Source organism: Oenanthe melanoleuca, chromosome 13 (genome assembly GCF_029582105.1).
Source record: "Oenanthe melanoleuca isolate GR-GAL-2019-014 chromosome 13, OMel1.0, whole genome shotgun sequence".
NCBI lineage: Eukaryota > Metazoa > Chordata > Aves > Passeriformes > Muscicapidae > Oenanthe > Oenanthe melanoleuca.
Window position 1 is genome coordinate 8,092,126 of NC_079347.1, and position 26,903 is coordinate 8,119,028.

The 26,903-nt window shown below is 53.8% G+C and overlaps 1 protein-coding gene across 4 annotated transcripts in view; it reads right to left on the reverse strand.

Moving 5' to 3' along the window:
- Positions 1-789: 789 nt before the first annotated feature.
- Positions 790-26,903, reverse strand: part of LARP1 (La ribonucleoprotein 1, translational regulator) — a 44,151-nt gene continuing 18,037 nt past the window's right edge. For 3 of the 4 annotated variants that reach the window (XM_056502725.1, XM_056502728.1, XM_056502727.1), the window contains exons 3-20: positions 17,297-17,358; positions 15,711-15,776; positions 14,828-14,999; positions 14,150-14,281; positions 13,867-14,010; positions 13,074-13,236; positions 12,725-12,869; positions 12,352-12,526; positions 11,364-11,533; positions 10,750-11,109; positions 9,458-9,581; positions 8,709-8,914; positions 8,510-8,616; positions 8,008-8,159; positions 7,620-7,764; positions 7,329-7,438; positions 6,713-6,840; positions 790-6,150 (exon numbers count right to left, since the gene is read on the reverse strand). In XM_056502725.1, coding sequence (XP_056358700.1) covers positions 5,929-6,150; positions 6,713-6,840; positions 7,329-7,438; positions 7,620-7,764; positions 8,008-8,159; positions 8,510-8,616; positions 8,709-8,914; positions 9,458-9,581; positions 10,750-11,109; positions 11,364-11,533; positions 12,352-12,526; positions 12,725-12,869; positions 13,074-13,236; positions 13,867-14,010; positions 14,150-14,281; positions 14,828-14,999; positions 15,711-15,776; positions 17,297-17,358 — 2,783 coding nt within the window. In that variant the 3' untranslated portion in view covers positions 790-5,928. The remainder of the gene's footprint in view (positions 6,151-6,712; positions 6,841-7,328; positions 7,439-7,619; positions 7,765-8,007; positions 8,160-8,509; positions 8,617-8,708; positions 8,915-9,457; positions 9,582-10,749; positions 11,110-11,363; positions 11,534-12,351; positions 12,527-12,724; positions 12,870-13,073; positions 13,237-13,866; positions 14,011-14,149; positions 14,282-14,827; positions 15,000-15,710; positions 15,777-17,296; positions 17,359-26,903) is intronic. The other variant, XM_056502726.1, reaches the window with a different exon arrangement.

Here is a 26,903-nt window from a genome sequence, read left to right on the forward strand (position 1 = left end):
GTTGATGAATTGGCCTCTCTTATTGGCATTCACCCTATAGAAACATCAAAGTCATTCTATCTACATGTGGTACAATTAAAACCAGTTTTTGTGACTCAGAGCACCTGGGACACAGGATTGCAACCCCACAGAAAAATCACTGGGGCCACAGTTTTAGAAACACTCCCCTGCACATTCAACAAAGGCCTGACTTCTGTGAGCAGTTTTTATGCACAGAAGGTGAGTACAGGGCTGAACTGGGGCTGCCACAACCTCATCACTGCTCCACAGACAGCTGCAGACAAAGCAAGTTTCTCCTCGTGGGACATGGAAGCAGAGCTGGGAGCTGATGTGCTTCATGGCACCTCCTCCTGCTGAGCCTCCTCTCTGAGACACAACCAAAATTCTGAGATTTTCCAAGGAGCTGTGTGGAGATTAAGGAACCCCTCTAAAAAAAGACCCAAGAAAGCATCCCCCAGAACAATATGCACATTCCCTAGTACCCACAGACCATCCGAGACACACTGTGAATTTTCTCAAGGATCCTCCCAAGTCTCAGTCCTGCCTGGGGACTGGAACAAAAACACCACATTTCTCCCCAGTGCTAGAGCAGCCCCTCGAGGAACAGGAACACAGAGCTGACCTGTGCTGCACTGACCATTGGTCAGCCCAGCTCTACCTGTGAAACCAAAGTCACCTCCCCTGCTCCTCTCCAGTCCTCACAATTGCACCAGGATGAATGCAGCCCAGTCACCCACCTGCAGTTCCCTGGGGAGGGCAAGTCAGCAGAACAGAAAACCCAGGCACCACTGTCTTTTGAACTTTTTATTTTTATACATTTTTTTTGTATTAAAAAGGAAAAAGCATAATTACCACAAATTACAAAGGACTAAAGCATTACTAGAATAATGAATCACATCAGCCTAGAAAGCAGATACTCTGAATAATATTAATGTTATAATACAAGCTCTCATTCAAGTATTTTACATTTTTCTCTTTTCCTTTTATACGTGATGATGATCCTAGCACATGGGTCAAAGATTATGTACTATCGACAGAGATGGATCATGTACAGCGGGCCGTATTAACAAGATTTTCCTCCCAAGTGATACATGGTCTGTGATGAGTCATTTTGTCTCTACTATAAATGCAGCTGAAGAAGGTTGCACACACTCTCTAGTTTTGGGAAACAGAAGGCTGAGGTTGGACACAAGAGGGTTTGAGAAGGGCCAGCACATTGAACCATCACCCCTTTAGCTCCAGACGAGCAAGCAGAAGGCTGCACTCGCTGGGATGCAGCTCAGTGGGTGTCTCTGAGCCACAGATCCAAAGGTTTCCAACCCCAGTGGGACCAGGACAGGCTGGGGGGTAAGACGGGGAGTAGGGCTGCACCAGGGAGGCTTGAGGGACCAAGTGGTGCCAAGCACCCCCTCCCATGAGGGGCACCACTGGCACAAGCCACCCCACAGCAGGGCTGACACCCGGGGAGAGAGCAGGACAGCGTGGGCAGCTGGAGGGACCCCAGCACGCTCCACAGGGGCCAGCTGGCACCCAGGGCACTCCCTGCTCCTCTGGAGCTTCCCAACAAGGGGATGTGCTCGTCACAGATACATCGGTCCTATGTTCAAGTGTCTGCAGAAAGTGAAACTGTAAACTACTCCTGGAAATGCTGCCCTCCAGCCACCCACTCCACGCCACCGAGATGAACATTTTCTTAGAAAAACAAAAAAAAAAAAGTTATTTTATCTGTTACCTGTATTGGAAACTTTCCAAAAAAGTCAGTGAGGCATTTAACATCAAGTGTAGCAACCCTCTCAAGAGGAGCCCAGCATCCATTTCTAACAGTGACAAGTGACAGAACCAGCCTCAGAGACAGTCGACAATAAGCGTTGCAAACACAGCTTGCTACATTTACAGTTTTCCTTTTTTTTTTTTTCCTTTTGATAAAGTAACTGGAAAGGCATTAACAGCTAGAAGGCCCCCTCTGCACTGCCATGTAGAACATGGCAGGACACTGAGGTTAAACACATCAGTTTGTTACAGTACAACGACCAGTCCCGAGCAGGTGCTGAAACTCGAGGGACTCCAAGGGCTACAGTGAGAAGGCGCCACCAGGGGTGCCAGGGGGGCAGCAGAAGAGATGGACAGGCAAAAACAGAGCAGCAGCATCATTACTTTTTATATCTTCTTTTCCCAAATGAGCATGGCAAGCAACAAAGCCTCCTTAAAAACACACCTTCCACCTGGACTCTGACCCCACACCACAGCTCTGTACCTGTTGCAGCCACCTGCATTCTAAAAGACAAGTTTACCTTGGCAACTGAGCTCCAGCAGCCTGGAGGACCTCCTGAGAAGAGGGGCAGGAGGAGGAATGTTCCCCTGACTCAGCCTCCCTCAGCCTTTCCAGAAGCAGCTGGGGCTCCCCCCAGGCTCTGCCAGTGGCTGCACACCAGCACCATGCAGCCCTCGCGGGCTGTGGGACAATCGGCGCTCACAGGAGCACGTGTGCAACCAGCCAGTCCTCTGAAACTCAAAAAAGCACAACGCATGGAGGTGAAGCATCCAAACTACAAGCAAGGCCTAACTCCCTCCTCTGCAGGAGGGCAAGAGCTTCCTCAAATGCAAACCCCCTCTGACAGCTGTCCCTTTACCCAGTGGGGACATGGGCCTTGCTGCGGCCGCTCCTGACCCAGCTGGACACGGACCATGTACCCAGGGAGCTCCCTGCCCTCTGCCAGCACCTGCCCCAGCATGGAGCAGGAGGGAATGGTTCTGTGTTCCCTCCCCCAGGAAGACAGGTGAGAGTGAGCAGCAGCTGCCTCAGGCTGTCACGTCCATCTTTGCTCTGTCCTGCCCACTGCTGTCCCACAGACAGCAAAACAAGGCACACGGTCCACAGACCTGGAGGGCACTGGGACCACTGGGATTGCTCTTCTGACCCACCTTCCCCTGGGTGCACACACTAATGTGACAAACCACTTGGCAGAGGGGGAAGGGAAAACTTTTCCATGCCAAAACTAGAACCTCAAGATGAGAAATAAAAAATTATTTTAAATCAGTATTTTGGGAAATTTTCTGGGAAATGTCCTACCTCTTCTACAACCCAAGCAATTCCACAATCTGCTCTACAAGCAACAACTCCATAGCAGCAGCTCATCCTCCCCCATTTCCTATGAATTTGTTGCTGAAACGCAGACAATTGGCTTCAAGAGAGAACACACCAGTGAAAGGAGCACAGACACAGCAGCAAGGATCACCTGTGGCACATCCAGACCTGCCTCCACTTGCAAACAACCTCCAACACATCTACAATGTCCTTGATCGACTCTCCAGCCTCCTCCTTCCCAAAGCAGGGACAAACCCGCCTATGTACGTAACCTTAAGAGATCTGACTCCAGCTCACAAGAGGGGAAATCCAGAGATAACAGTCACGGCCACAGCACTGTACAAGGGTTACTTTTGCCCACTTTGCCCAGTTCCCACCCACAACCCCAGGGCACTGCTGCCATAACAGAGATCCACGGCCTCAGGTGGGCTCACCTGCTGCGACCAGGTGTGAGCGCTACCAGCTGCAGGGTGACACAGCAGGGGTGCAGCAATCAGGGCAGGGTCACACCACCAGCAAACAGCCAAGGAGCAGCTCCCCAGCCTCTCAAAGCCAGCTGTGCTTTTGATTCTAGCAGCAGTTCACAAAGCCACTCCACCCAGATCAGCACACCTGCCCCATCAAGGTAGCATCCTGCAGGCAGTGTCAGTTTGGGAAGCAATGGCCTCAGCCAGGGCCCCACAGCCCACAGCTGATGGACAGCTTGGCCCTGCTTCCCCTCTTGCTCCTGCTCGCAGTTCCTGGCTGCTCTCAGCCACCCACCCTGCAGCCATACAGGGACAGCCCTGGAGAGATGATGACTCCTTCCAGCTGTGAGACACAGCTCTGGATCAACTGGATCCCTTGGGAAAACACTGTTCAGTACCAGCTTGTGACTTTGGAGTGGTGCATCACGTGCCCACTGCACACAGGAGCTCTGGAGCCACAGCCAAGCCTGGTATCCCAGGGACCCAGCGGAAGGAGCACAGTGACAGCAAGGCCAGCGGGTATGGCTGGAAAGGAACATGACTTTCCAGTGCTACCTCTGGAGCATCTCCACAGGTAGCACTGGACATCTCAGAGATCTCACGCCTGACACACACCCTTCACAAAGCATCCAGCTCACAGCCTGGGGAGGGTTTGCCTGCCAAAGTCCACCTGGTGCTGGGTGTAAGGATCAATCAAGTAGATGCCACAGCAGCTCTGCAGTCACCCCCTGCCTCAGCCAAGTAAGGAGCTACATGGTGTCATCTCAGCCCTTGGAAATGCACAGGGACTGTGCCCTGAGTGGGAGACTCCATGCAGCTGCCTGCCACAACACACAAGGAAACTCATCCTGGCCCGAGTCCCATCAGCAGCCCCGAGGCAGTGACTGCTGTGGGACAGCTTTCCCAGGGCTGCCTCACTCCCAGTCATGCTGTAGCAGAAGCAGCCCTGCTCACAGTTAGGAGCAGTGCCCCCAGCTGCTGTGACCATCTCCCTGCTCACTCCCCAGCCACGCTGGAAGCACAGACAGGAGCAGAGCCACCTCCTGCCCAGGGGGGGGCCGGGGGTGCGAGCAAGGCCATGACAGAACAGTCACTGCTGTGGGGCCAAGGCTGCCATGGCACCACCTACTGTGTGAGCACGAGTCTTGCTGACTGCCCTCAGCACCTGCCCCAGGAGCCTCAGGGCAGGCAGGGAGGCTCCGAGCGAGCGGCGGGGCAGAGGAAAGGCCGCAGGGAAGATCAGCTCGGCAGCAATGCCGTGAGGAGTCTCTGGGCCTGGGGGAGCCGAGAGCCCAGTGCACCCCAGGGTGCAGGAAGCCAACAAGCCTCCCTGCTCCAGCTCCACCATAAGGCAACTTTTTTTTGTGTGTTTTTGGGGTTTTTTTGTTTGTTTTTGTTTTTTTTTTTTTCTTTTTCTTCAGTAATATTTCCAAGGAAGAAAGCAAAGGGAGATGTGTTTTTTTTTTAAAGAGTTTTTCTGTTGTTGTTGTTGTTGTTTCAGAGGGCTTTGTGGGTTTTTTTTTTTTGTTATGTCATTTTTTCCAAGGGAAAAGGAAGAGAAAAGCTCCTTCAGCAAAGTCCTGTCTTTGCAAGTGATGGGTGTTCCTGGGGCAGCGGGTGCACCGTCCACGCAGGCTCGAGTCCAGGTGCCTGCCAGCCTCCCAACCAGCCATCCTCGCAGGAAGGAGTCACAACAAGCCTATCCTTGGCAAAGGTCCTTTGGTTGACTTCCAAATTGTCCGTGACGGGAGGGAGAGCCAGACCCTGGGGAAGGTGAAGACGCCGGGGAGAAGGGACGGGAGAACGAGCAGGGCGGCGCGGAGGGAGACGGCAGCCGGGTCACGGAGATCAGAGCTCCGCAGCATCCACACGCTGAGGCTTCGGCCCCACGGGAACCTCGCTCCTCCCAGCTCCTGAGCGGCTGCCCCGCCATCCCAGGGGACACACACGGGACTCGTTGGGGCCACACAGAGCAGACTTGTTTTGGTAAATCCAGACGAACTTCTAGCAATAATTTAAAACTTGATATATATATATAATAATAAAAAAATCTCCCCTTTCCAACCCAGCCAGAACACATTTTTTTTGAAGAGACACTAAGACACGAGTGTGTGCACAGGAGGAGAGGGAAGGGGAAGGGTGGGTCTGGCTCTGGTCAGGGTAGTAATAGCAAAATGGTGTTTTGGATGCAGATCGTCTTTGCTTTCCAGCCACAAGAGAAGAAAATCGTGTGCGTTGAAGTTTCTCCCAAGCAGCCTATTCCTGGGAACCCACCTTCCAGCTCCCTTCCTGTCCCACCCCCTCATGTCTGCCCTTCTCCGAGCCATTCCCCACCACCCCACCCCACCCCCCGGCAGGAAGCGGACGCTGCAGCCTCTACTTCCCCACTGTCTGCGACTCTGCAGCTGATGGGGCAGGGGATTGCTGGCTCAGGTTTTTGGCATCCTCTTGTGCAGGCTGGCTGGCTGAGGCGTGGGCTTGGCTGGATGGGCACTGGCTGACCGTTTTGCTGGAAGACTGGGATGGGTAGCGCTTCCTGCCATCTCCCCCTGACGTCGTGGGGTATCTCTTGTGTCCACCTTCCTCCCCCATGGGTGGCTGGAAGAGAAGGACCCCAGTATGAGCACAGCCTCCTCCAAATGCAGCTGCCCTCCCCTGGGATCAGGAAACAGCCTTCCTGCAAGCCTCCAATTGCAACTTCTCTCCTTGGCCAACAAGGAACACGCACATTCACCCCAAGCATTCAGCTTCCCTGTCCAAATTTCCTGCTGCTAGATTTGACAAAAAAACTGACTGACTTCCAAACTGATCACAATGGTGACAACTTGCTCTTAGTCACCTGCTTCCCACACAGAGGCACAGTCCAGAAGTTTGGGAGCCAAAGCTCCACACGAGGCTGGCTCTACTCCAACCATCAATGCTCCCTTTCCTCCTCCCTCACCTCATCAAGACAGGCTCACCCATCTCCCTCATCCCACACTGAGTGGGTTTGCCATATTCCAATCCCACAGTTTGTTCCTGGCCTGGCTGCAATGACTGGGAGTGACAGTAGGTGTCACTGCTCCTCTCCTGCCACCACCTGGGGACCCCCAAAATCCTCCATCCTCAGAGGGCTGGTTGTAGGGGCCAGCAGCGTGGTGCAGGAATCGTGTCTACTCACATCTACTCGGAAGTCCTCGAGGCGCTTGAACTTGCTGAGGTATTCTTGCAGTTTGCTGTTAATGTCCAGGTTTTTGGCTTTGGAATATTTTAAGAAGGCCCAGAACTTTTCCAGCCCATAGAGCTGCCCTGGAGAGGGGAAAAAAAAAACAATCCAGATGTCAGCAGGACAAAAACCAAACAAGACACTTTTCCTCCAGGCTTCCTCACAAACCCTACTGTCCTGCTGGTGGGCACAGCCTAGGCAAGATGGAAAATCTGAAAAGAAGCCATCTACATCAGAGTTCTAGGAAGCCCCCTTGACCTGGGATGTCCCTAGGGTCAGGTGACCTGGTGACAAGGTTCAGCCACTGCAGGGCCTAGAGAAATCCCACAGGAAATGGTGCCTCTACAGGAATGCTTTGGGAGAGCTGCATCCTCCACTGCCCTCCTCCAACCCCCAGCAACCTTCAGGATGGTGATACTCAATCCTCTCCTGTGAAATGAGCAACAGGACATCCCAGTCCTCAATGTATAGCACTACATGGCTTCCCCAAAATGGTAAGAAGAGACTCAGGAGCACCACGCAGCTGAGCTACATCACTGCCAATCCCAGGGAAGCCAAAGGAGGCACCTACCAGCTTCATAATCCTTGATGGTCTCTTCTTGGAAGTCCTTAAATATGTCTGGCCGGAATTTCTTCTCCAGGCCATAGCTGTAGTATCTGAAAAGGCACTCCAGACCGTACCTGGGAAGGGAGCAGCACATACAGCTCAGACACTGGTGCACACAACACAGGGCAGCAGCAGGAGGCTGAGAACAACCCCAGACCCACCTTCAAGCAAGGCAGAGGCACTGCCTTAATTTGCTGTGAGCCCTGTAAAAGGCCAAACCCTTAGAAAAGGGCCACTCCATCACTCCTCTCTTACCTGTAACCCTCCTTCCCATCCTCCACAGCCAGTTGCTTGAACTCCTCATACATTTTCTTGTTGAAGTGATCTCGGAGGAAGAAGGACCAGAACCGGAAAAGCGTGTTCATCTCCTGGGACTGACCAATGCCCAGTCGTTTTCGCTCTGTTTGGGGAAGAGGGGATGATTACAAAGGCAATCCTCCCCCCAGGAGTCAGGGGCTCATGTGCAGGAGGGCCCTGTGGCACTGTGATGACAGCCAGCCCCAGCACTGGACACCATGAGCACAAACCATGGGGACACAGCAGCTGCCAGCAGGGCTGTCCTGTAGGGCATCCCTGCCATGTTCCTGTCCCCAGCATGGCAGAGCATGGACACCCTGCCCCAGCCCTCAGTGCAGGTCCCTACCGTTAAGGCAGCGCCGCCGGTACTTGTGGTAGACGTGTTGTGTGAAGCCGTTCTCCTTGAGCAGCTCGTGCGAGGGATGCTGGAACTTGGGCAGGGACTGCGGGGTGCAGCCGTAGCTCCCGACGGCCGGGGTCCCCTCTGAGGGGCTGGAGCTGTGTGTGAGAGACTCCTGTCAGCACCCAGGAGAGGGGGGCACCTCCACCCCACCAGTCTGCTGGTCCCACCCACGCACCCTGTCACTATCCTGGGTTTGGGACATGAGCCATAGAGCAGCATACTAGGAAGGGGACAGACCTATGTTTCTAACTAAGTCTCATCTTGCTACTCTCTAAGGCTACAGATTTTCCCCAAGCCTTTCCAGGAAGGGCAGGTTTGATCTCTGTCCTTTCTGAAATCACCTAAAAGGAGACCTCCCCTGCAAGACCAAACGCTGCTTTTCCCTTCCTTCCCCCACTCCCTCCCCTTCCCAATTCTGGCTCCCCCACGATGCTGTCTCTGGTACCTGATGGAGGCAGTGCGGGGCCGGTGCTCCCTGGAGTCCATCACCCAGCCCACGTGGCACTCCATCGGGGGGTTCGAACTGTGCCTCGTCTTCCTCTTCCGCGGAGTCTGCAAGACACGGCGCATCAGGGATGTGCTCCCTCCTCCTCAGGCCCCAGCTGCGAGCCCCAGCTCCTGCCCCCAGCCCAGCCTGCTCCCACCTTGGCATCTATCGTCCTGCCCTCCTTCACCACCGGGTAGAAGCGGGGCGTCTGTGTCGGGTCCTTGAGCTGCGGCGTGCGCGGGGTGCGGGGCGTCCTGGCGTTGCGGTAGTTGGGCGATTCTGGGACGGTCGTGGGCAGAGAGCGGGCGATGGTGGAAGGCTCAGGGACTCCAAAGAGCTTGTTGGCCAAAGCGTCTGTAGGTACTGCAGGGACAAACCCACCCCGGGTCAGCCAGTGCCACCCCCTCCAGCAGATGGGGCAGGAACGCAGGGACACATCCCAGCTCTCCCACACAAGCAGGCTGAAATCCAGTTTGGCCAGAAAGCCAAATCCTAGCAGCAGATGCAAAGAGCTCCCCACAAGGTATCAGCTTCCTAGTGGTTAACTACAGCAACAAATCCCTGTCCCCAAGGACACAGCCCTGGTGTCACACAGCAGGCAGCTGCATTCCAAGTACTCAGAGAGGCTCTAAGATGAAAGCCAAATGCCAGGAACTACATCTGACTCTGACACAGTTCCCTCACTCCACTGGGACACCCCTGGTTTTGGGCTCCTCTACTAGAGCCCCACAGCATTCAGCTGGAAGAGCATCACTAATCTGGAAAAAATGCAGCTCAGAATATCCTATGAACTAGATAATCCACCACACCTGTGACCCCAGTTCCTTCTCCCCAGCCTCCAAGAACCTCTCAGCATGAGAAGCCTGGACAAATTTGGTCCCCACCCATTCACACCCCATCTCTTACCTTGCTGGAACCTGGGGGGACCAGGAGGGACCTCCTGGTTTGGATCCACGGGGGGCTCTGGGGTCAGGGTGTCAAACTGCTCCCTGCTGATCATATTCACTTTCTTGAAGTTCTCCACCTCTTGCTGCATTGGAGGAAGAAGATGGTCAAGAAACCACTTACCCCATCACAACCATGGCTCTACTTGAGCAATAGCCACAACAGTGGGCTTAAGGACAGTCACAGAGCCTGGGTACCCAGAGGGCACATGGGCAGGAAGGGGAGATATAGCAGAGAGAAAACTGGGTGCTGCACAGTTGGGTTTTCAGGCCACATCTGAGCCATTGATGCTGCCAAGCTTTCAGGGATCCCACAAGGCAGCTTCACTAGCCAACACATGCCTCTCTCAGGCTTTGACCATGGTCAGAGCCAGGTCAGAACCATGCAGTAAAGCTCAAGAGAAGCTCAGTGACCCATTCTTGGCCAGGACCCCCTGCCACCATCTTGTGTCTCTAGAGCCCCCCTCCCCACATCCTCACAGCCATGCTAGCAGCATGGCACAATGCTCCCATGGATCTGAAGGACCCACATCCCAACATACACTGTCCCTGTCACCCTCAGCTGTCACCTCAGAGAGCAGCACTGCTTCAGCAATGCACCAGGTATCAAACTTGTAAGAACTGAGCCCAGCTGGGACCTCCAATAAATCATCCCATCTCACAGCCATGATTTCTATCACTGAATGAATCTAGGCAAGTCCCCAGAAGTGAGAGTCACCAAGTTGGGACCCAAACATTTCAAAACAACAGATGAGCTTTCTATAAAAAGCCCATGTCTGTGCAAACTGACACCAAAACGGAGAAGTGCACAGGCCAAGTGCAGCCCAGCTATCTACGAATCCATCCCCAACACATGTATTCTCCAACACTGTACACAAAGCACAGGGCACTAAGGGCAGTGCAGAAACACCCAGTTCCCCTCATAGATCTGGCACGGCCAGCCAAGATCCTGGCTGACAGCAGAACAATGGGCCCCTCGTTCCAGGTCACCTCACTACTGGCACTTTGTTTACCCTGCTGTAGCCTCACCTCTGGCTACAGCATACAGGGTGTTTATCCCTGGTATGGCTAAACACGATGCTGGGAGCCAAGAATCCCAAACACTGCAACAGGACTAATCCCAGCTTAGCTCTACCCCACGAGCAGGCTGTAGCCCCCTGCACTGCCCTTTTCACCCCAGCCCAGCAGCCCCTGCTGCACACAAGGCTCCTCACAGCCCACAGATCGCTCCCACCCTCGGGTCAGCTCTCTCACCTTGATCTGCGAATACTCTGGCTCAAACTGCTCTGTCCACAGGTCCTGCTCGTAGTAGTAGAGCCCATCGTTGATGACCTTGGCCAGCTCTGAGCTCATTTTGGCGCGGGAGGTGTGGTTGCCGGTGCGGTCGCCGCCGGGGTGCCGGCGCAGGTACGGAGGGGTCTGCGTCACGATCAGGATCTTGTTGACGTCGCGGTCATCGATCTCGTAGTCCGAGTCCTCGTCTGACCAGTCGGTGAAGGTGTTCTTGCGGCCGTCCATCTGCTCCATCTCCTCATCAAACAGGAAGTCCAGCTCCTCAGGTTCATCTTGGTCCTTCTGCTTCTGCTGCTGCGGTGTCTTTGACTCCTCTGCTTTCTGCAGACAGGGGGCAAGGGTGGCACAGGGTACAGACCACACAGCAACACAAGACCCTTGTTTCATTAGCCCAGCTCCTCTGGGGAGGATGCTTCATTTATACCACTGAGGAGCAGCTCCAAAGGGGCTCAGATGGAAACAGGAGAGACTGATCATTCCCAACAGACCCTACTTGACTGCAGCCTGCCCATGTATGATCCAAGTCACCCCAGTCACTGGGAGAACCCCAGTCCAACAGCTCCTACATCACTTACCTTGGGCCTGGCTGGGGAAGGTCGGGGTCTCTTCTTAACTTCAATCCATGTCTCTGAATCCAGGTCTGGCAGACTTGTGGACAGGCCCTTGGGCATTGTCTTCAGGTTACTGACCTCCTCTGTTTTAGTGGGGACTGGGCTGGCAGCACGTGGGGATCCTGGAGCAGACTCTGGAGCCAACAAGAGCCACAAACTGCTTTAGAGGGAGGGAGAGAACCCAGGGGCTGTAGTTCTAAATTACCCAACCAATCTGGCAGCATGGCACAGCCTGCAGGACTAACTGGCATGCAGTGGCCAAGGTTTACCAACACAGTGCCCACAAGTGCTAGAGTGGGAATCTCCAGTTAAGGATATGATGCCAGGCCATAGAGCTCTGCAGGTGACAGCTTCCCAGACACATAAAGCCGTAAAGCAGGTGCTCTGCTGCTCTCTGGGAAACCTTCCTGAGTCTGGAGCCAGATCTTCTCCCATCAAAACTCTTACAACACCACCACGATCCTTCACATGGGCTCTCAGGCCCAGCCCTGGGCTCCTGCCAGCCCCCATGGGATGAAGTGACAAGAGCAAGGGAAGTCCATGAAGGACAGAAGACCTTTCTGTAACACTTGGTTGACAGCTCCACACCTGCTACCCAATTTGTGCCCAGCATCTCCTCAACAGGTAAAGGATGACTGATTTACAAATGCCCTCTGCTCTGACCAACAGTTGTAGACTATTCCCAGGCAAGCCAAGAGACTTTCAGCAGGACTGACTCTCTCTGAATCCCTTCAGCGCTAGGAGAGGACAAGTCACACTCAGTCTCTCACACTACCCTATGTCTGGAGTCAGCAGAATTCTGGGGATCCAAGGACAGACAGAGCCCACACCAGCTCCCACCACCAAGCAGAAAGCAAACGCTCTGGGAACAGTTTTAACTCTCAGGGTCTCAGCTGTGCTGCAGTCCCAGCACTGCATCCCACACCTCCCTCCACATTCCCCCAGTGCTCACCAGTCTCTTTCTGGAAGCTCTGCCGGGGCACAAACTCGGGGCAATTGATGAACTGTGAGAAGTCTGTCTGTGTGTAGTCTGCCATAGGAGGGCCAGGCAGAGCCCATTTTTCTGGCTGCTCTTTTCTCCTGATCTTCTCATCCACGATTTCCACCACCTTGCTGTCCTTCAGAGCCTGGAACCAAGCAGTACTCGGTTAACTTAGGGGCTTGCTTTAGTCAGCCCAAGCCATTCCTCCCTGGGAGGAATAACAGGCAGGAGCAAGTCAAGGATAAGGGAAGGTTTAACTTGCACCTCATCCTCAGTGAACAAGCATTACCCAGGGGTGGTGAGAAGCAGAACAAGGAGGAAAGGTGACTTTGCTCGCCCTCACCTTGATGATGAGGCTGATGTCGGTGGTCAGCGCCTGCACGCGGTGGAAGCTGGCGATCAGCGTGATGGGCAGGAAGCCGTCCGAGTCCATCTTGCGGCGCAGGAAGAAGTCTCGCTCCAGGTTGTCCACACTGAAGTAATATTCTCTGCATGGACAATGTGCCAGTGAGAGGAAGCCCCAAAACCACCATCCTCTGGGCACCCCCAAGGAAATAACCCACACACACACAGAGGAGCAAGCCTGGGGAGCCCAGACACAAAAAGCACAGTCAACACCTTGGCTCTAATCCTTCCCGTGGGATTGGCTGCACAGTCCCCAGCACCCAACAAGGACAGGAGGTGGTGCTCACATCTGCCTCTTGATGTAGTCCTTGAGCAGCTCCTGGTCCACGCTGTAGAGCTCAGCACTGCTGATGTTGTCGAAGTAGTAGGTGATGTTGCTGGCATACTTCTGGGTGCGGGAGCCGTCCGAGCCCTCGAATTTCCGGTATCCGTACTGGTAGTCAAAGTGCCCTGGGGGAGGCCAGGAAGGGTCAGCACAGGGCCCCTGAGATCTGCCAAACAGGCTGCACTGCCAGATGGGGCTGGACTCCTGCACAAATACTTCCCTCTTCCTGAGGATCCCCTGGAAGCCCACGATGGAGCACCCACATCCCTCATCCTCCTGCTCTCTGCCACAGAAGAGGCCAGGAACCCTCTTACCCAAGGGCAACTGGGCAGTCCAGCTAACACATGAAGGCCCTACATTGAAGCTGCATCAGTGTTAACACAGACACTGCTCAGTCAACTGCCAGGGCAGATGCTCTTCCTCACCCAAGCCATGAGTCCTAAAATGTCATAAAGCCTTCACAGACTATCAACATGTTTCAACTCCTGCTCACAGAGGTATTGCAAGGGGCAGCTTGGCTTGGGTAGCAGGAAGATATCAACTTTTATAAAATACTAATAAGAATTACCTGCTTTGTTAACAGCAGCTCAATTTACCAGCTGCAATGACCTGCCACAATATTTCCCTGTACCCCTGGAGCACTCTACCCTCCCCAGCCCACTTCTGAGCCCCAGGTCTCTCAGGCACACAGACACAGAGCTCTGCAGGCTGTGTCACCCTCCCTGCAGTCACAAGAGCACACACACAGAGCTCACCTCCTCTGCCGCGGCCCCGGCCCCTGCCCCGGCCGCGGCCCCGGCCCCGGAAGGTTCCTCGCACGGCGCCTCCCTCGCTCTTCACGCTGGACGTCTCATCGTGGTCCTGCCAGCTGCGCTCATGCTTGTTGTCGGGGTGCCAGCCTGCAGCACACGGGGAAGGAGAGGCAGGAGGGTGTTAGGGCACTGCCCTGGAGCAAGCCTGCTGCACACCCAGAGCCCTCGAATGCAGCAAAGTTGCCCCCAGGGCCAGGCCAGGTGCGGGTCCCAGCCCAGGTCCCACCTTTGAGCTCGCTGCGGTTGTTGGAGGGGTGCCTGTGCTGCTCGTTTTGCCGGTTGTTCCGAGAGGCTGTTTTGTCCCTAGGCACCTCTGACTTCATGTCTATCTGCAGAGGGACCCACTTGTGTTTGTTGCCTGCAAAAGGACAGGGTTTGGGTGTGACACAGGTTCGTCCCCAACAGCCCCCTCTTGCCACACAGCCCCCACACATGGAGGGGAGAAAGCAGCAGGGCCTTTTGGACAGACTCTGTCCTCTGACATCCCTCCAGGCCTCACTGGATGCAGAAAAGCTCTGACCAGGACACTGAGACATGGAGGGACATGAGTCAGAACCTGCCTGTGGCAACTGTCACAGCACTTGTCCTTCCTCTGCCCCTTTCTGCCTGCCCAGGCTCAGGCCAGACCGAGCCCACGTGTCAACTGCAGCTGATACAACCCACAGTGAGAGCTACTCTGTGCCACCATGGAGCACATGGGATGGCAAGCTCCTGCCCTGGCCCTTCTTGGGCCCTGCTCCATCTGCTCCCACCAAAATGACACCTGAAGCCTGCAAACACCGTTTCCCAGCTGTCCCTGCACTGGGATCATGTCCTGCAGCAAGGCATCCAGGGAAGGCAGAGGATGCTTCCACCTGCCTGTGGGTTGAGCCTGGGGGACTGTCCCCACCACCTACTGCCTTACCTTTCTTCTTCTGGGCTGACTTCTGGTTGTCATCATCACCGTTCTTCTCCTCCCCAGACTCATCGGATTTGGTTTTCAGGCTCTCTTTGCCATCACTCCCATCCCCCTTTTCCTGCTCTTTCATGTCTTTCTTGACAGGCAGCTTCCGAAGGGACGGTGCTTTGTGTGGCTGCTGGGGACACACCAGTGCAGAGAGATGTGAGAGGTGGGAGTAGTGAGGAGCTGGAGGCAGACCCCAGCTGTCCCACCAGGAGCAGGAAGACCTTGCCCTAGGCTGGGTGCATCCCTGCTCTGTATCTTCCAGAGCTGTCCTGCTCCTAGGGAAAGGCTCACTGAGACATCAGGATGGGCTGACAGGGAGACCTTGTGCCCATGGATGGGTTTGTCCTGTAAGGGACCAGACTGCCCCAGGGACAAAAGGGTAAGTGATCACCTTGCCCTGACAGACAGCCAGGACCCATTACAGCAGCATCCAAAAATAGAAAGGTTTCAATGACACCCATGTCCTCAGCAGGGAGGAAGGGCTGAGCCCTTTCAGCACACCAAACCTTTCTCCTGCATTTTCAGTTCCTCCTGTGAAACTCCTGACTTTGGCCCAGTCCCTTCCTACACAGAGCAGCCCTGAGGAGAGCAGCTCTGGGAGATGGCCTACCTGCTCCAGCCAGCCCAGGGTTCAGACAGGGCTCCAGGTTCCCAGAATAGCACTGAGAGAGGGAGTCTGCCACAGGGGCAGCCCTAAAAGGAAATTCCCTGCACACTATTCCTGGCTGCTCAGCACTGACACTCAGCACCCCAAATGGCCTGGCTCAGGCAGTACTTCCAGAGGGATAGGGAGGTCTGCAAGGGCCTCGTCCTGCCCATCACAATGGGTCTATGTTCTCACCTGGACACTCTTGTGGGCTATTTCTCCAGGTGTTGGCCAATTTGTGGCATCACCAAAGTCACCGACCTTGTAGCAAAGAGAAAGGTTCCATTAGTGCAGGGAAGAAAGCTTTCCACCCACCACTGTCCCACAAACAGCTGTCCCCAGGAGGCTGGAGGGGGACATCCACCACACTGCACATAAACAGCCCCCTCCTCACCAAAGCAGGAACTCTGAACTAATTCCAAATAGCTGCAGGCAAGTTTATGTCCCTCAGATGATGTAACGAGGCTGCCACCACTCCTGCAAGCTCCCAGCCTCTCACCAGATATTCTGCCCAAGCAGCAGCATTTGGCAGCAAGTTGCCCAGGGTAATTCACTCAGAGGCACCATCTCTTGGACAAGCACTCAGCTTGGAAAGCACTCAGCTTACAGCATTCTGAATACACCTGAAGCAACCACATCCCACTGAAGAAGCTCTTCCACCTAGTGGCAGTCACAGCCAGGCACAGCCCCAATGAAGTGGCCAACTACAAACACCATGTGCTGCCAACAAAGCAAGGGGACGGTCTCAGAGTAGGTAAGAAAATTCAAGCAGGGGAAGGGAATCCCTCATTACAGTCACCCCATGGGGGAACATCAACTACTTCTCTACTGAATGAATGACCTGCTCACTACCATAATTTCTATCTCTTAGGTTTCAGAGGACCTGCAGGACACAGAAAAAAAGCCAAACAGCTGCCCAGGTACCAAATGAATCATGGCTGGGCACTGAGTTTATCTGGGCACAGAAACTCCTCCTTGCCCTTGTGGGATTATTATTTCTGAATTAATTTGGAGTCAAATTAATTTTTTCTCCCTCAGGAGATCACATCTTTACATGCAGGTGCCATGCTCCTCTGCCCAGGAGGCAAGCTTCCTGGGAAAACCAATTGCAGTACAGGGCCATGCCTGTTTCACAGAGAGGAGCACCTTTCATCCCCCAGGGCTCTTCTCTCTCCAAAATGGAATGAAGAAGGAAAGTCCTATCAAGTTGCAGATACATCTGCACGGGCTGCTGGGAGCCAACAGCAACAGCCCCTGCCCCCAGCTGTGCCCAAAGGAAACAGTCCCTCCATGTCCACTGATGCCCTGGAACAAACTGCCCTGGCTCCTCCAGAGCTGCTTTGTCTGACATCAATTCCCCTGGCTCTCTGTGGGCCAGACAGGAACAGACTGCACAGGGAAGGACAGAGCTGCAGGCACAGCACTGTCACCACCCTGCCTGCACTGCAGAACTGGGCACGGGCTGAGCCCACAAGGAATCTGGGGTGTCCTCACAGTGGGGTGAGAGGTTTTCCACACCCAGGACTCATCCAAGTGCCTCCCTGTTAGAGGGGAGGTGAGAAAGTCTCCCATGACCTAGTGGGCAGAAAACCAGACAGAACAACATGCAAGACCCTTCAAATGCTGAAGAGGAGATACAGGACAAGGCCAGCACATCAGCCTCTCCACAACCAAGCTGGTGAAGGGAGAGCTCTGCTCTCCAGACCCTTGAAAGGCTCATGCAGCACTGAAACTGCACCAGAAACTGAGGCCCAGCAAGAGGAGAGCAGGCACAGCCTTACCTTGCTTCCTTTCCTCTGTCTCGGGTTTGCAGCCCTCACCACTTTTGCTGGAGTTGTAAGTTCTGCAAGGGAAGGACAACAGATATGTTAAAACACAGCTGAGGGCTGTGGGTAGAGTGTTGGCTCTGGAGAGAAGTGGATAGGAAACAAAGCAGCTCCCCCTTCAGCAAAGGAGGGCTAAGAGGAAAAGGTGAATACAAAACACAGCCAGCTCCTGACTTGAGTCTCAGAACTGCCCCATTAAGATCAGAAAATTCCTGACCAATCCAGGTGGCCCAGAGATGGACTTTTAACCCCATCCTGCTGCAGGAAGGCACTCCCTGCCTTAGCTCTGCCCTCCCCTCCTGCCTTTGCCAACCAGGGAGGGGGGTCAAAGGAGCTCAGCTCATGCTGCAGAGCACCCACAGAACAGCAGAACAAACATGCCCAAGAAAAGCCAAGACCCATCACGGCGCCATCAGGCCGGTGCTCCCCAGGGAGCAGAGCAGGGCTCTGACACAGGGGGACAAAAGTCTCTGGCTGCTGAACCCTCGTTTGAATTCAGGCATCCCAGCAGGGACAGCAAGTTCAAGAGAGGAACTGTACAGAGAGAATGAGCCAGATACATCAAATGCCTCAATCCTGTTACAGCCAAAAGTATTTAGGCACTGAAGCACCTCTGGGGTGTTTTAAGACATCAGAGTGATACTGTCGGGGTTCATACCACCACAAACCTTACAGCAAGCCAAGATCTCAACCTCACCATGGCCCATCTTGGCTCCAGCTCAAACACCACCTCCTTACAAGCAAAAACATGAATACAACTTGCTTTGTGTCCCTCAGGTCTGGCTGCAAGGTGGTCTGATCAGGCTAACACAGGGCACTCAGAGTCTGAGCAGCCCAACTCTGCCCAACACACACCAGCCCCAAGGACAGGGATGAGGGTCTCCTCCAGGACACTGGTGCTCCCCAGGGGGAGGAGAGGCTGCTGCACCCTGCCCTGGTACCAGGCTCCTGCATGAGGATTTCTGCTGACTCACTGGCTCTGGTTAGAAAAAAAAGCAGCCCTGACTAGGGTAGGGTGAGGGTGGGAGGATCAGGATATCTGGGGATGCCCCGGGGAACACCCTGAGTAGCCTATTCAGCTCTACTCATAGCTGCCTTTGATCTCCTTCGAAAGGCTGGACAACTTTGCCTGGATGATCAAAACCGGTCCCTTTCTGAGCCTCGAAACCAGTGATTCATCCTGGCCTTGCTCAGAGCTGGAGGCTTTGAAGTGTCAATAAGGCAGAGTCAGACAGGCAGGACAGAGCCATGTGCATTCCCCTTCCCCAATTCCTTTCTCTTCAGCTCCTGCATGGCGATTTCAACTCCAGTAAAGTCCAAGCTCTCAGCTGGGCTCCTGCATCCTCCTCTTTTTCCCCAGGACCTTCCCAACCCATCTGCAGTGCCTCCCTTCATGAGCAGCAGCAGTACCACGTGTCCCTCATTTATTCCATCTGCACTTCATTGAGAATCCTGGCTCCATGGCACAAAGCTTGCCACAAGGCTTTTAAACTTCCCTGCTAGTGTAGGAAGAGCCAGCGCTTTCAAAACAGCCCCCAAAATCCTCCACTCAATGCCCACAGATGTCACCAACTAAATATAGCTTCAAAAGGCACCAGGAGCTACAGCACAAACCCACAGCCAGCCTGCTTTTCCACAGATACAGAGCACCTCTGCCTGCCCCAACAGCACTGTCAGGCTGGCACAGCCTGATGAGGCTCTGGGGCTGGGGACAGCAGGGCTCCCTCTTCCCCTGCAAGGATCCATCCAGGCACCTGCACCCGCTGCACAGCAATGGCATCCAGCCCTTTCCTCCAGCTGCTTCACCTCAGGAGCCCTCAAGCCATGGACGTTCTTGTGCTTTTTTTTTGGGAAGCAGTCAAAGAGAGGGACCTCACGAGAAGCAGTGAAAGAGGACGAAGGGGCACAGGCTGCAGGGGCAGGTGCTGCAGACTCCATCATCTCTGCGGGGGAGGGAGGAGATTGTTTGAAACAAGTTCTGCCGCTTTCCTTATCTGCGAGATATGAACAGGGATCCCTTATCTCGCTGAGGTGCTGAGAAGACTAATTAGCATTTGCAGAGCACTGCAGAAGACAAAACACAAAGCAAAGGGCTGCAGTCCGGCAGGGAGGCTGCTCCCTGCTCCAGGCTGGAGCTGCAGGCATGTGGAGCATGGATGGAGCCAAGATCCAGCAATTCATGGTGGAGACCAAAGTAGGAGACCGAGAAGGTGTGACTGTGCTGGTGGACACGGCCAGACACAGCATCTGCTGAGCCAAGACCACGGCAAGCAGAGGCCATGCCTGCCCGGCACCCTCCAGGGCACAGCAGCACATCTTGTACTCCTCAGCTGAAAAGACCCACTGCAGGAGAACCTGACTGCATCAGCCTGGGAAGTGGAGAGCAAGTGTGTGCTGCTCATCCCACAGGGGAGCTCAGCACAAGCAGCGAGGGACACTGGATAGTGCCTTGGTTCACAGCCCAGCCTTTCCAAGCTGCTGACAGATGTCTCAGACCTCTGGGCGTCTCACAACCAACCCTCCTTTCGCATCTGTTTGGTGGCAGTAAGTAATTTCAGTGGCACCCGCAGTGCCTGACCACCTCCTGAAAAACAGGGCGCCTCTGTGCGAGGGGACAGACAAAACAGCTGCAGAAGGAGCCAGGGCTTTAGTGGTGTGAGGCTGGCACAGGGACAGCGGGCAGGGAAGCAAGGAGCAGCTTTGCCTGCGGCCACAAAGCAGATGCTGGCACAGCCAAGAAAAGAAAAGCAGGTCTTGAGTTTTGATCTGCTGCCTGCAGCCAGAACCTGATCATTTGCCCAGCCATGGGATTGCCCAGCCACGAGGAGATTATTCCCTAGCAACCAAGAGGATGAGGCACAGGTGGGAGCACCCACAGCAGCTCCAATGCTGCCATCACAGCCAAACCCTTCCCGTGGCCGTGCCACAGCCAGAGCACTTGCTCACTTGGACACTCACTCCCCAATGCAGCTGACAAACACCAAGGGCAAGGCTGTGCAGACACCTCGTGCTTTCCTGCAGCCCATCCACACTTGGCTGGGGCACAGAGCCCTGGGGTGGGAGGCTCACAAGTGCATCCAGGTGAGCAAACACCTCTTATCTGGAAGAAGAAGCCTTGCACAAGGACCAGACAGCCAGAGTGACAGCAAAGCCATAGCTAAATGTCCCTCCACCTCAATAGGTACATAGGTCATAGGACCACTGAACTCAGTCAAGGAGACATTTCTACTACCTTATCTGGGAAAATGAAACCAAACACACAGCCCTTTTCCTGCATCCAATGGAACTTATAATGGAATTTTAGAGAAGATAAATGAAGTGAGTGAATAAATCTGCAGTGCTGGGCAGAGACCTGGCATTACTGGAGAAATACCTGTACGTATAGCAAGAATGCTGTAATGCCTGCTCCAGGGGTACCACTCATGTGCAAGGGCAGACAAGGGCTCTGAGAATCCCAGCAGCAGCTGGGACAGCCTCAGAGGGCAGCCCGGGCTCCCAGCAGGAAGGCAGAGTCCTCAGCTCTGGCACACTGTCTCTGACACAGCACCCCCTCCTTAGCAAGCAGCCAGGTCGACAGAAAGGAGCCATCCAACTCCCTGCTCCACAGCCTGGCACCTGCCAGAACCTGCTGATAAAGGTGGTTCCAAGCCAAGAGCCTGGACTTTGTGCTGAAGGGGCTGAGGCAGGGGCACATGCTCTGTGATGCAGCTCCTGATGGGGCTGCAAGAGCCTAACCACTATCCCCAGTTTCCCCAGAGCCCTGGCAGGAGCTCAAGCATGCTGTGTGGGACAGACAGCCACGTGCCCAGCAGTCCACCAGGATCCACTTCACTCTTCCGTCTAAAAACAATCCTCCCTCCTTTCCACACTCCACAGAACACTCCTGGCACATGTGAAGACTAAGTCATAACCAACAAAACAGGACACCTGCTCTGGCATTGAGGTTTTAGATGAGAAAGAGCAAGTGAAGCTGGGACAAAAGTGATCTGAGAAAAATGCTTTAAAATTTTTCTGTGTGGGATTAGATGTTTTTCCAGGAGATAGATAGGTTCTCAATCTCTCTCCCAGGATGGCCTGATATGCACAGCATATGCAGGGGCATGACATGGATTGAGAGTCTCCTGTGGCACACATCACTGTCCATGCACTCAGAGCAGGACTTGGAGTCTGAGACTCCCCAAGTCAGACACCACAGCTGGTGAGCTTCATGTCCACCACAAGCAGACAGACATCAGCAGCACCAGTCCTGCAGGCCAGATGTGACCTGCAAGAAAACAGTCCCTGCTCCCACCAGCAGCCTGCCTCTTGCAGACAGTGACACAGCTCTTTTCTTTCTGAGTGCAGCCCAAAGAGGACTCCCTGAAGTTACAAGCCTTAGGGAATGGGTAAACACATTAAGCTCCTTTTGTGGGTGCTACTCCCGTTTCTGCATCAGCAAGAGGCTGCGGTGGGCAACACACCCTTACTGTAAAGGGGCTGAGAAGCACCGGCAGATGGGAGGGGACCTCAGCCTCCCCAGGGAGCCAGCTGGCAGCACCCCTGTGTGCAGAGAGATGCAGATACCCACAGAGACCAATCAGCAGATCCAGCTCTGCCCTGCCTCCCAAGGAGCTGCTCCCAGCACAGACTCAGCTGTGTGCCAGAGCTGAGATGGGAAACACTTGTCGCTGCAGCTCCACACACGAGCGGAAAAGCCGGGGATTTATAGCACTGACTGCTTGGCATGCTCACATTTTGCTGAAGGCATCACAAGGCACACAAAGCCAGAAAGGCTCAGGACAGGCTCAGCCCACAGACTGCACCTCCTCTAGGTCTACAATGTTTTACAGCTCTACCTCCCACCAAATCTCAGTTGCAGCCAGAGGAGAAACAAGGGAGCACTGGATGGAGTTCTGCGACAGCTGTAAGTGAGCTGTTATCTCAAGCACATCTTCCAGCACAAACGGGTTGGTGTCTCCACAAGAGGGGCTTCCAGCTGCTCCTGGGGACTGCAGAGAACCACAACTGAGCCCATCACTTGCAGCATGTGGTCTCACAGCTCCCAGCAGGCAGCATGTGGCCTTGCTCACAAAGGTAAGAGAAATATCTGCAACACCTCAGCAATATCATAAGTTTCCAGTACATGCAACAAAAACTGCAGAAGAATGGCCAAGGTCAGGACCAAGCAGAAGACCAGAAGGCTGTGCAGGATTCAGGCTTGTAAAGCACATGGGAAGCCTGCTCAGCTGGAGCAGGAGATAAGCTGCAGGTACTGTAGCTCAAAGCCTTCCAAGCAATTTTCCACAGCTCCTCAGCAGAAGCTCCACCGTACAAGTCCTACTGTAACAGCAAAGGAAGCAAAGAGCTGCCTACAGCTCTCTGCAATGTAAGCTCTGCAACTGCTGCAAAGATCACTCGCTAAAAATATCTTCAAAAAGGGCATCTGACAGCTCCACAGAGAGCATGAGAACACTCCCACCTGGGTGTTCTAGGCAGCTCCAGGAGCTCAGCAGTTTGCCCTGGAAAAGTGCAGAGGGGGAGGCTGGGGTACAAGGCAGGTAGTGCCAGGACAGCACTGTCACAGGCTGACTGAGCCTCAGAGTTCTAATCCCAGCTCTCCAAGCCCTCACATCGCTCAGCTGATAGTCCTGAAAGCCCCGGAAGAGGAGGAGCAGCTCAAGACATGTGCAGAGCCCATCTCTGCTGACTGCACAAATGGGCAGCACAGATCCTCACAGTGAGCAGGGGCTTCAGTCAGACCACAGCCCTCCCCAGGGAGCTGAGCAACAGCACTGCTCCTCTACATGCACCAAGCTGCTACGAGCTCTACACACATGCATTATCTGCAGGGTCTGACATTTATTTCCAGAGCAAACAAGGGGCAGGAAGGGTCCGGACTTACCAAAAATGCATTAACATATTCACTGAAGCCTCTCAAGTCCAAGACACAAATGCTTCAACTTGTGCCCAAGCTACACTGCAGGAGGAGCGGGTTAGGAAACGCCGAGAGGCATTTCTAACATTAACAGTGTCAGTGAGGGCACCCTGGATTCTTCCTGGCACAGACAGCTACTATTAAAGGTAGCAAATGAACTCCCTCTTAAGGGCAAGTGACATCTTTCCACCGCCGTTTCAAGCAAACCTCTTCCCTGAAGAGGATTTCTAGGAAACTCCTGACACACAATCTATTCTCACAGCCCTGCACACGATTCCTGAGACACCAGGCACACACACATGAACCACCTCCTGCTCAGTGCTCTACAAAAAAAATGAATCCTAAAATAAGGATTGTCTTCAGGGGAAGCCAATGGCTCCCAGAAACCAAGAAGCATCACACAGGGGACACAGCCAAGGTCACCCAGCTGACCAGACTTCAGAAATGTCAAAATGAGGAAGCTGGGCTGACTCAGGCCCCCAGAGCTGCTGAGCCAGCCCATCCTCTCTGAGCAGGGAAAAGGTACCCACCACCTCTGCAGGAGAGGGTACTCCAGCACCAGTGCCTGACCCAGCACATCTGGTGCACACACATCTCCAGCTGGCAGAGCACACCACCAGCAATTCCTCTGCCAGCATGGAAGGCAGAAAAGCCTTCAAGGACACCTGTGAACACTCAGTCAGGTTAAATGGTTCAGGGAGGGGGCTGGAAAAGCTGGTGGTGCTCCAGGAATATGCCATGTCATCCTGGGCCCCTGAGAAAAGGCACGAGTCCATCCAGCTGCTGCTCCAGGCACAAGGCACAGCAAGGACACCAGCACTGGGACACGAGGGCACCTGAGGCAAGGCTGCAGGGGCCCAGGGTATGCAAGTGAGCCAAATCATGGAGGAGACTGAGGGTCAGGCCCTCCTCCAAGCCAGCTCAGAGACCAGCTGATAGTTCCTGACCTAAAAACTAAAATCAGTGGTGGGGGAGAGGGAGGGTTGACATGAAGAGGAACTACAGGATAGCAAGGGAAGACACCAGGCAAGACTCACAACTCCTTATAAAACAATAAAAAAAAAACCAACCCAACCACTCACCTTCGGGGACAAGTGATTTGCAAATTAAAAGGGGGTGTCCACTCTCCAGGAGAGATCAGGAGCAGTTTCCTCTGCTCCCCTGTACCTCTGCTGCACGTTCTGCCTACCTACCAGGCTCTAATGAAAAGCTAGTTAACAGTTAATTATTACTCATTCAGACACACTATCCCCTACTCTGACTGCAGGCTGGGAGGGATAAAGTAGTCACGTGATGCAAAAATCCCGACCTTATAAAAGCACTGGCAACTATATTTAGTAGGCAAAACGATGACCTAGCGAGCCTGCTCCTCCCTGGCTCCCCCTCAAAGGAGCTGAGCTGCCACCTCCCAGGATCCTACCTCCATGGCACCCGGGAAGATCCCCAGCCAGCAGGAATTGTAATTCCTAAATCAGGGACAGCTGGCACAGGAGCAAGCCCTGTGTGCACATCCAGGCTATCCCGGGTGGAGGGGCCAGACCAGCACACAGCCCAGGCTGGGGGGACCCTCCCTGCCCATCCTCAGCAGCTGGTCACCCTGTCAGCAGCAAAAGCTGATAAGCACCAAGAGGAACTAACAGGGGCCTAGCCCAAGGTCCTGGACTTTATCTTGAAAGCAGGAGGCACACTGGGAACCTGACTAGTATGACCAGCACAGGAGACACATTCAGCAGCAATGCTCCGGGTACTGGCTTCCCCATGGGGCAGCACCACTGCTGTGGAGAGATGGCCCTAGAAAAAAGGTGCAAAAACAAAATCCAAGAGCATCACCTGCTCCCTCTGCAGAGAAAGAGCTTCAAAGCACAAGAAAAACAAAAAGCCTGAGGACCAGACATCATTAATCTCTCGACATCAGCAGAAGGGTGCTTTCTGCCTGCATCCCACTGCAGCTGAGAGACAGCACAGCCAGCGGCGCCTGTGGCACGAGCGAGACGAGGTCACTGCCTCGCTGCCGAACCCGTGCTGACACCATCCCTTTAATGGCCGTCAGCCTCTTCTGCAGCTGCATCTGGGGACTTGGAAGCTGACAAAACCCTTCCTGGGAAGCATCTGGTACGTCTCACTGTAAATATTTAACAAGGAAGAGACAGGAATCGAGAGCCAAGCGCCTGCAGAGAGACCCTCCAGCCCCAAGCGTTCACACTGTCTAGGAGGAGAGTGTGCAGCTCCCACTGTGCCAGTGGAGGGGGAGAGGGGTCGTACAAGGCAAAAGTGCAAACTGCACAAAATATGCCTCTGGAAAACCTGTCATCTCAAAGAACAGAATGGGTTCCAGAAAAGAGACTGTGATGTAACTCATAACATCATTCCAAGTTCCTCCCGCTGTGATTCCTGTACCTTCCTGGCTACTTTTGCACAGGCATCCCTGCAGGACCAGAGTGTCCCCTGAGCAGTGACCACTTGCTAAGTGACCACTTAACCTCGCCCTCTGCCTGCACAGCTGCAAACCTGCCCCCTGATTGCATATAACAAGAAGAGACTGAGCAGCAGCTCAGCTTGTGAGGTCAAGGAAGACAAAGCCAGCACCATGCAGAAATCCAGCTCCATCTCCTGGGGCAGGGGAAAGTAATAATGATTTGGTGGTAGGAGCAGGTACAGCAAACTTTCCCAGGAATTTAGGGAGGTCATACCTAGGTCTCCCACAAAGCAGGGTGTCTCCATAAATGAGCTGAAGAAATCTTACAGTCTCATGACCACCTGGATTAAACTGAGCACAGGTTTGGAGGCTTCCCCATGTTGGTGAAGCCAGAGCATTAAAACCATGACAAGGCACTCAAATACCCCCAAGATCTTTGAAAGCAAGCAGAAGGACTTCTTTCTGTGCTACTTCAGGATTACTGTACCTCAGCTGAGCTGATTTTAGTACATGCTTTTCCAAGCAGAAGATACACCATCCTCACTTATGCCCCCCACCTTAAGTGAGATGCAGTGACATTCCAGGTTTTTATAAGTAACTCTGATACAGCAACTTCCTTCATGGGTTCACAACCACATGAACCCCGCTGCATAAACTACTCTCTCTAATAAAGCTAATTCCAGTACTACAGGTGGCTGCCCCCCATGTCAATACAGAGCATAAAAGAGTACAACACCCTAATCAGACTAAGTGTTCCCAAAGGAGTCAGGGATACCCAATTACAAAAAATTGCAACATAGCAGTTTTCTAATTTAAAGATCCATCTCCCCTCCTTTTATTTCTAAAGGATTAAAAACCACCTCCTTGCAGTGGCAGCATCACCCTCATCTCTTTATGGAAAACTTCACAGCATTTAATTCAAAGAGGCATTTATAAACTCAATAAAGATATCTCAGACACTGCTGACAGCTGTACAAAATGATCAGATCAGGGTGCAGCAGATGAAAAAAAAGTCATCAGGAGTGGTGAAACCAAGACAGAGCATCACTTGCTGCTCTGTTGAACACCAGCACATCCACAACTGCACCCTGCAGTCAGCTCTGCTCTCTGGAATTCAACAAGGGCACAGGGCTGCTACAGCTGCTCAAAGAAAAGCAATTAAACCACCAAGAGGCAGCTCCTTGAGAGGTGAGACTAAAAAGGCTGGGATCCTCCACCACGGAGAGGAGGGC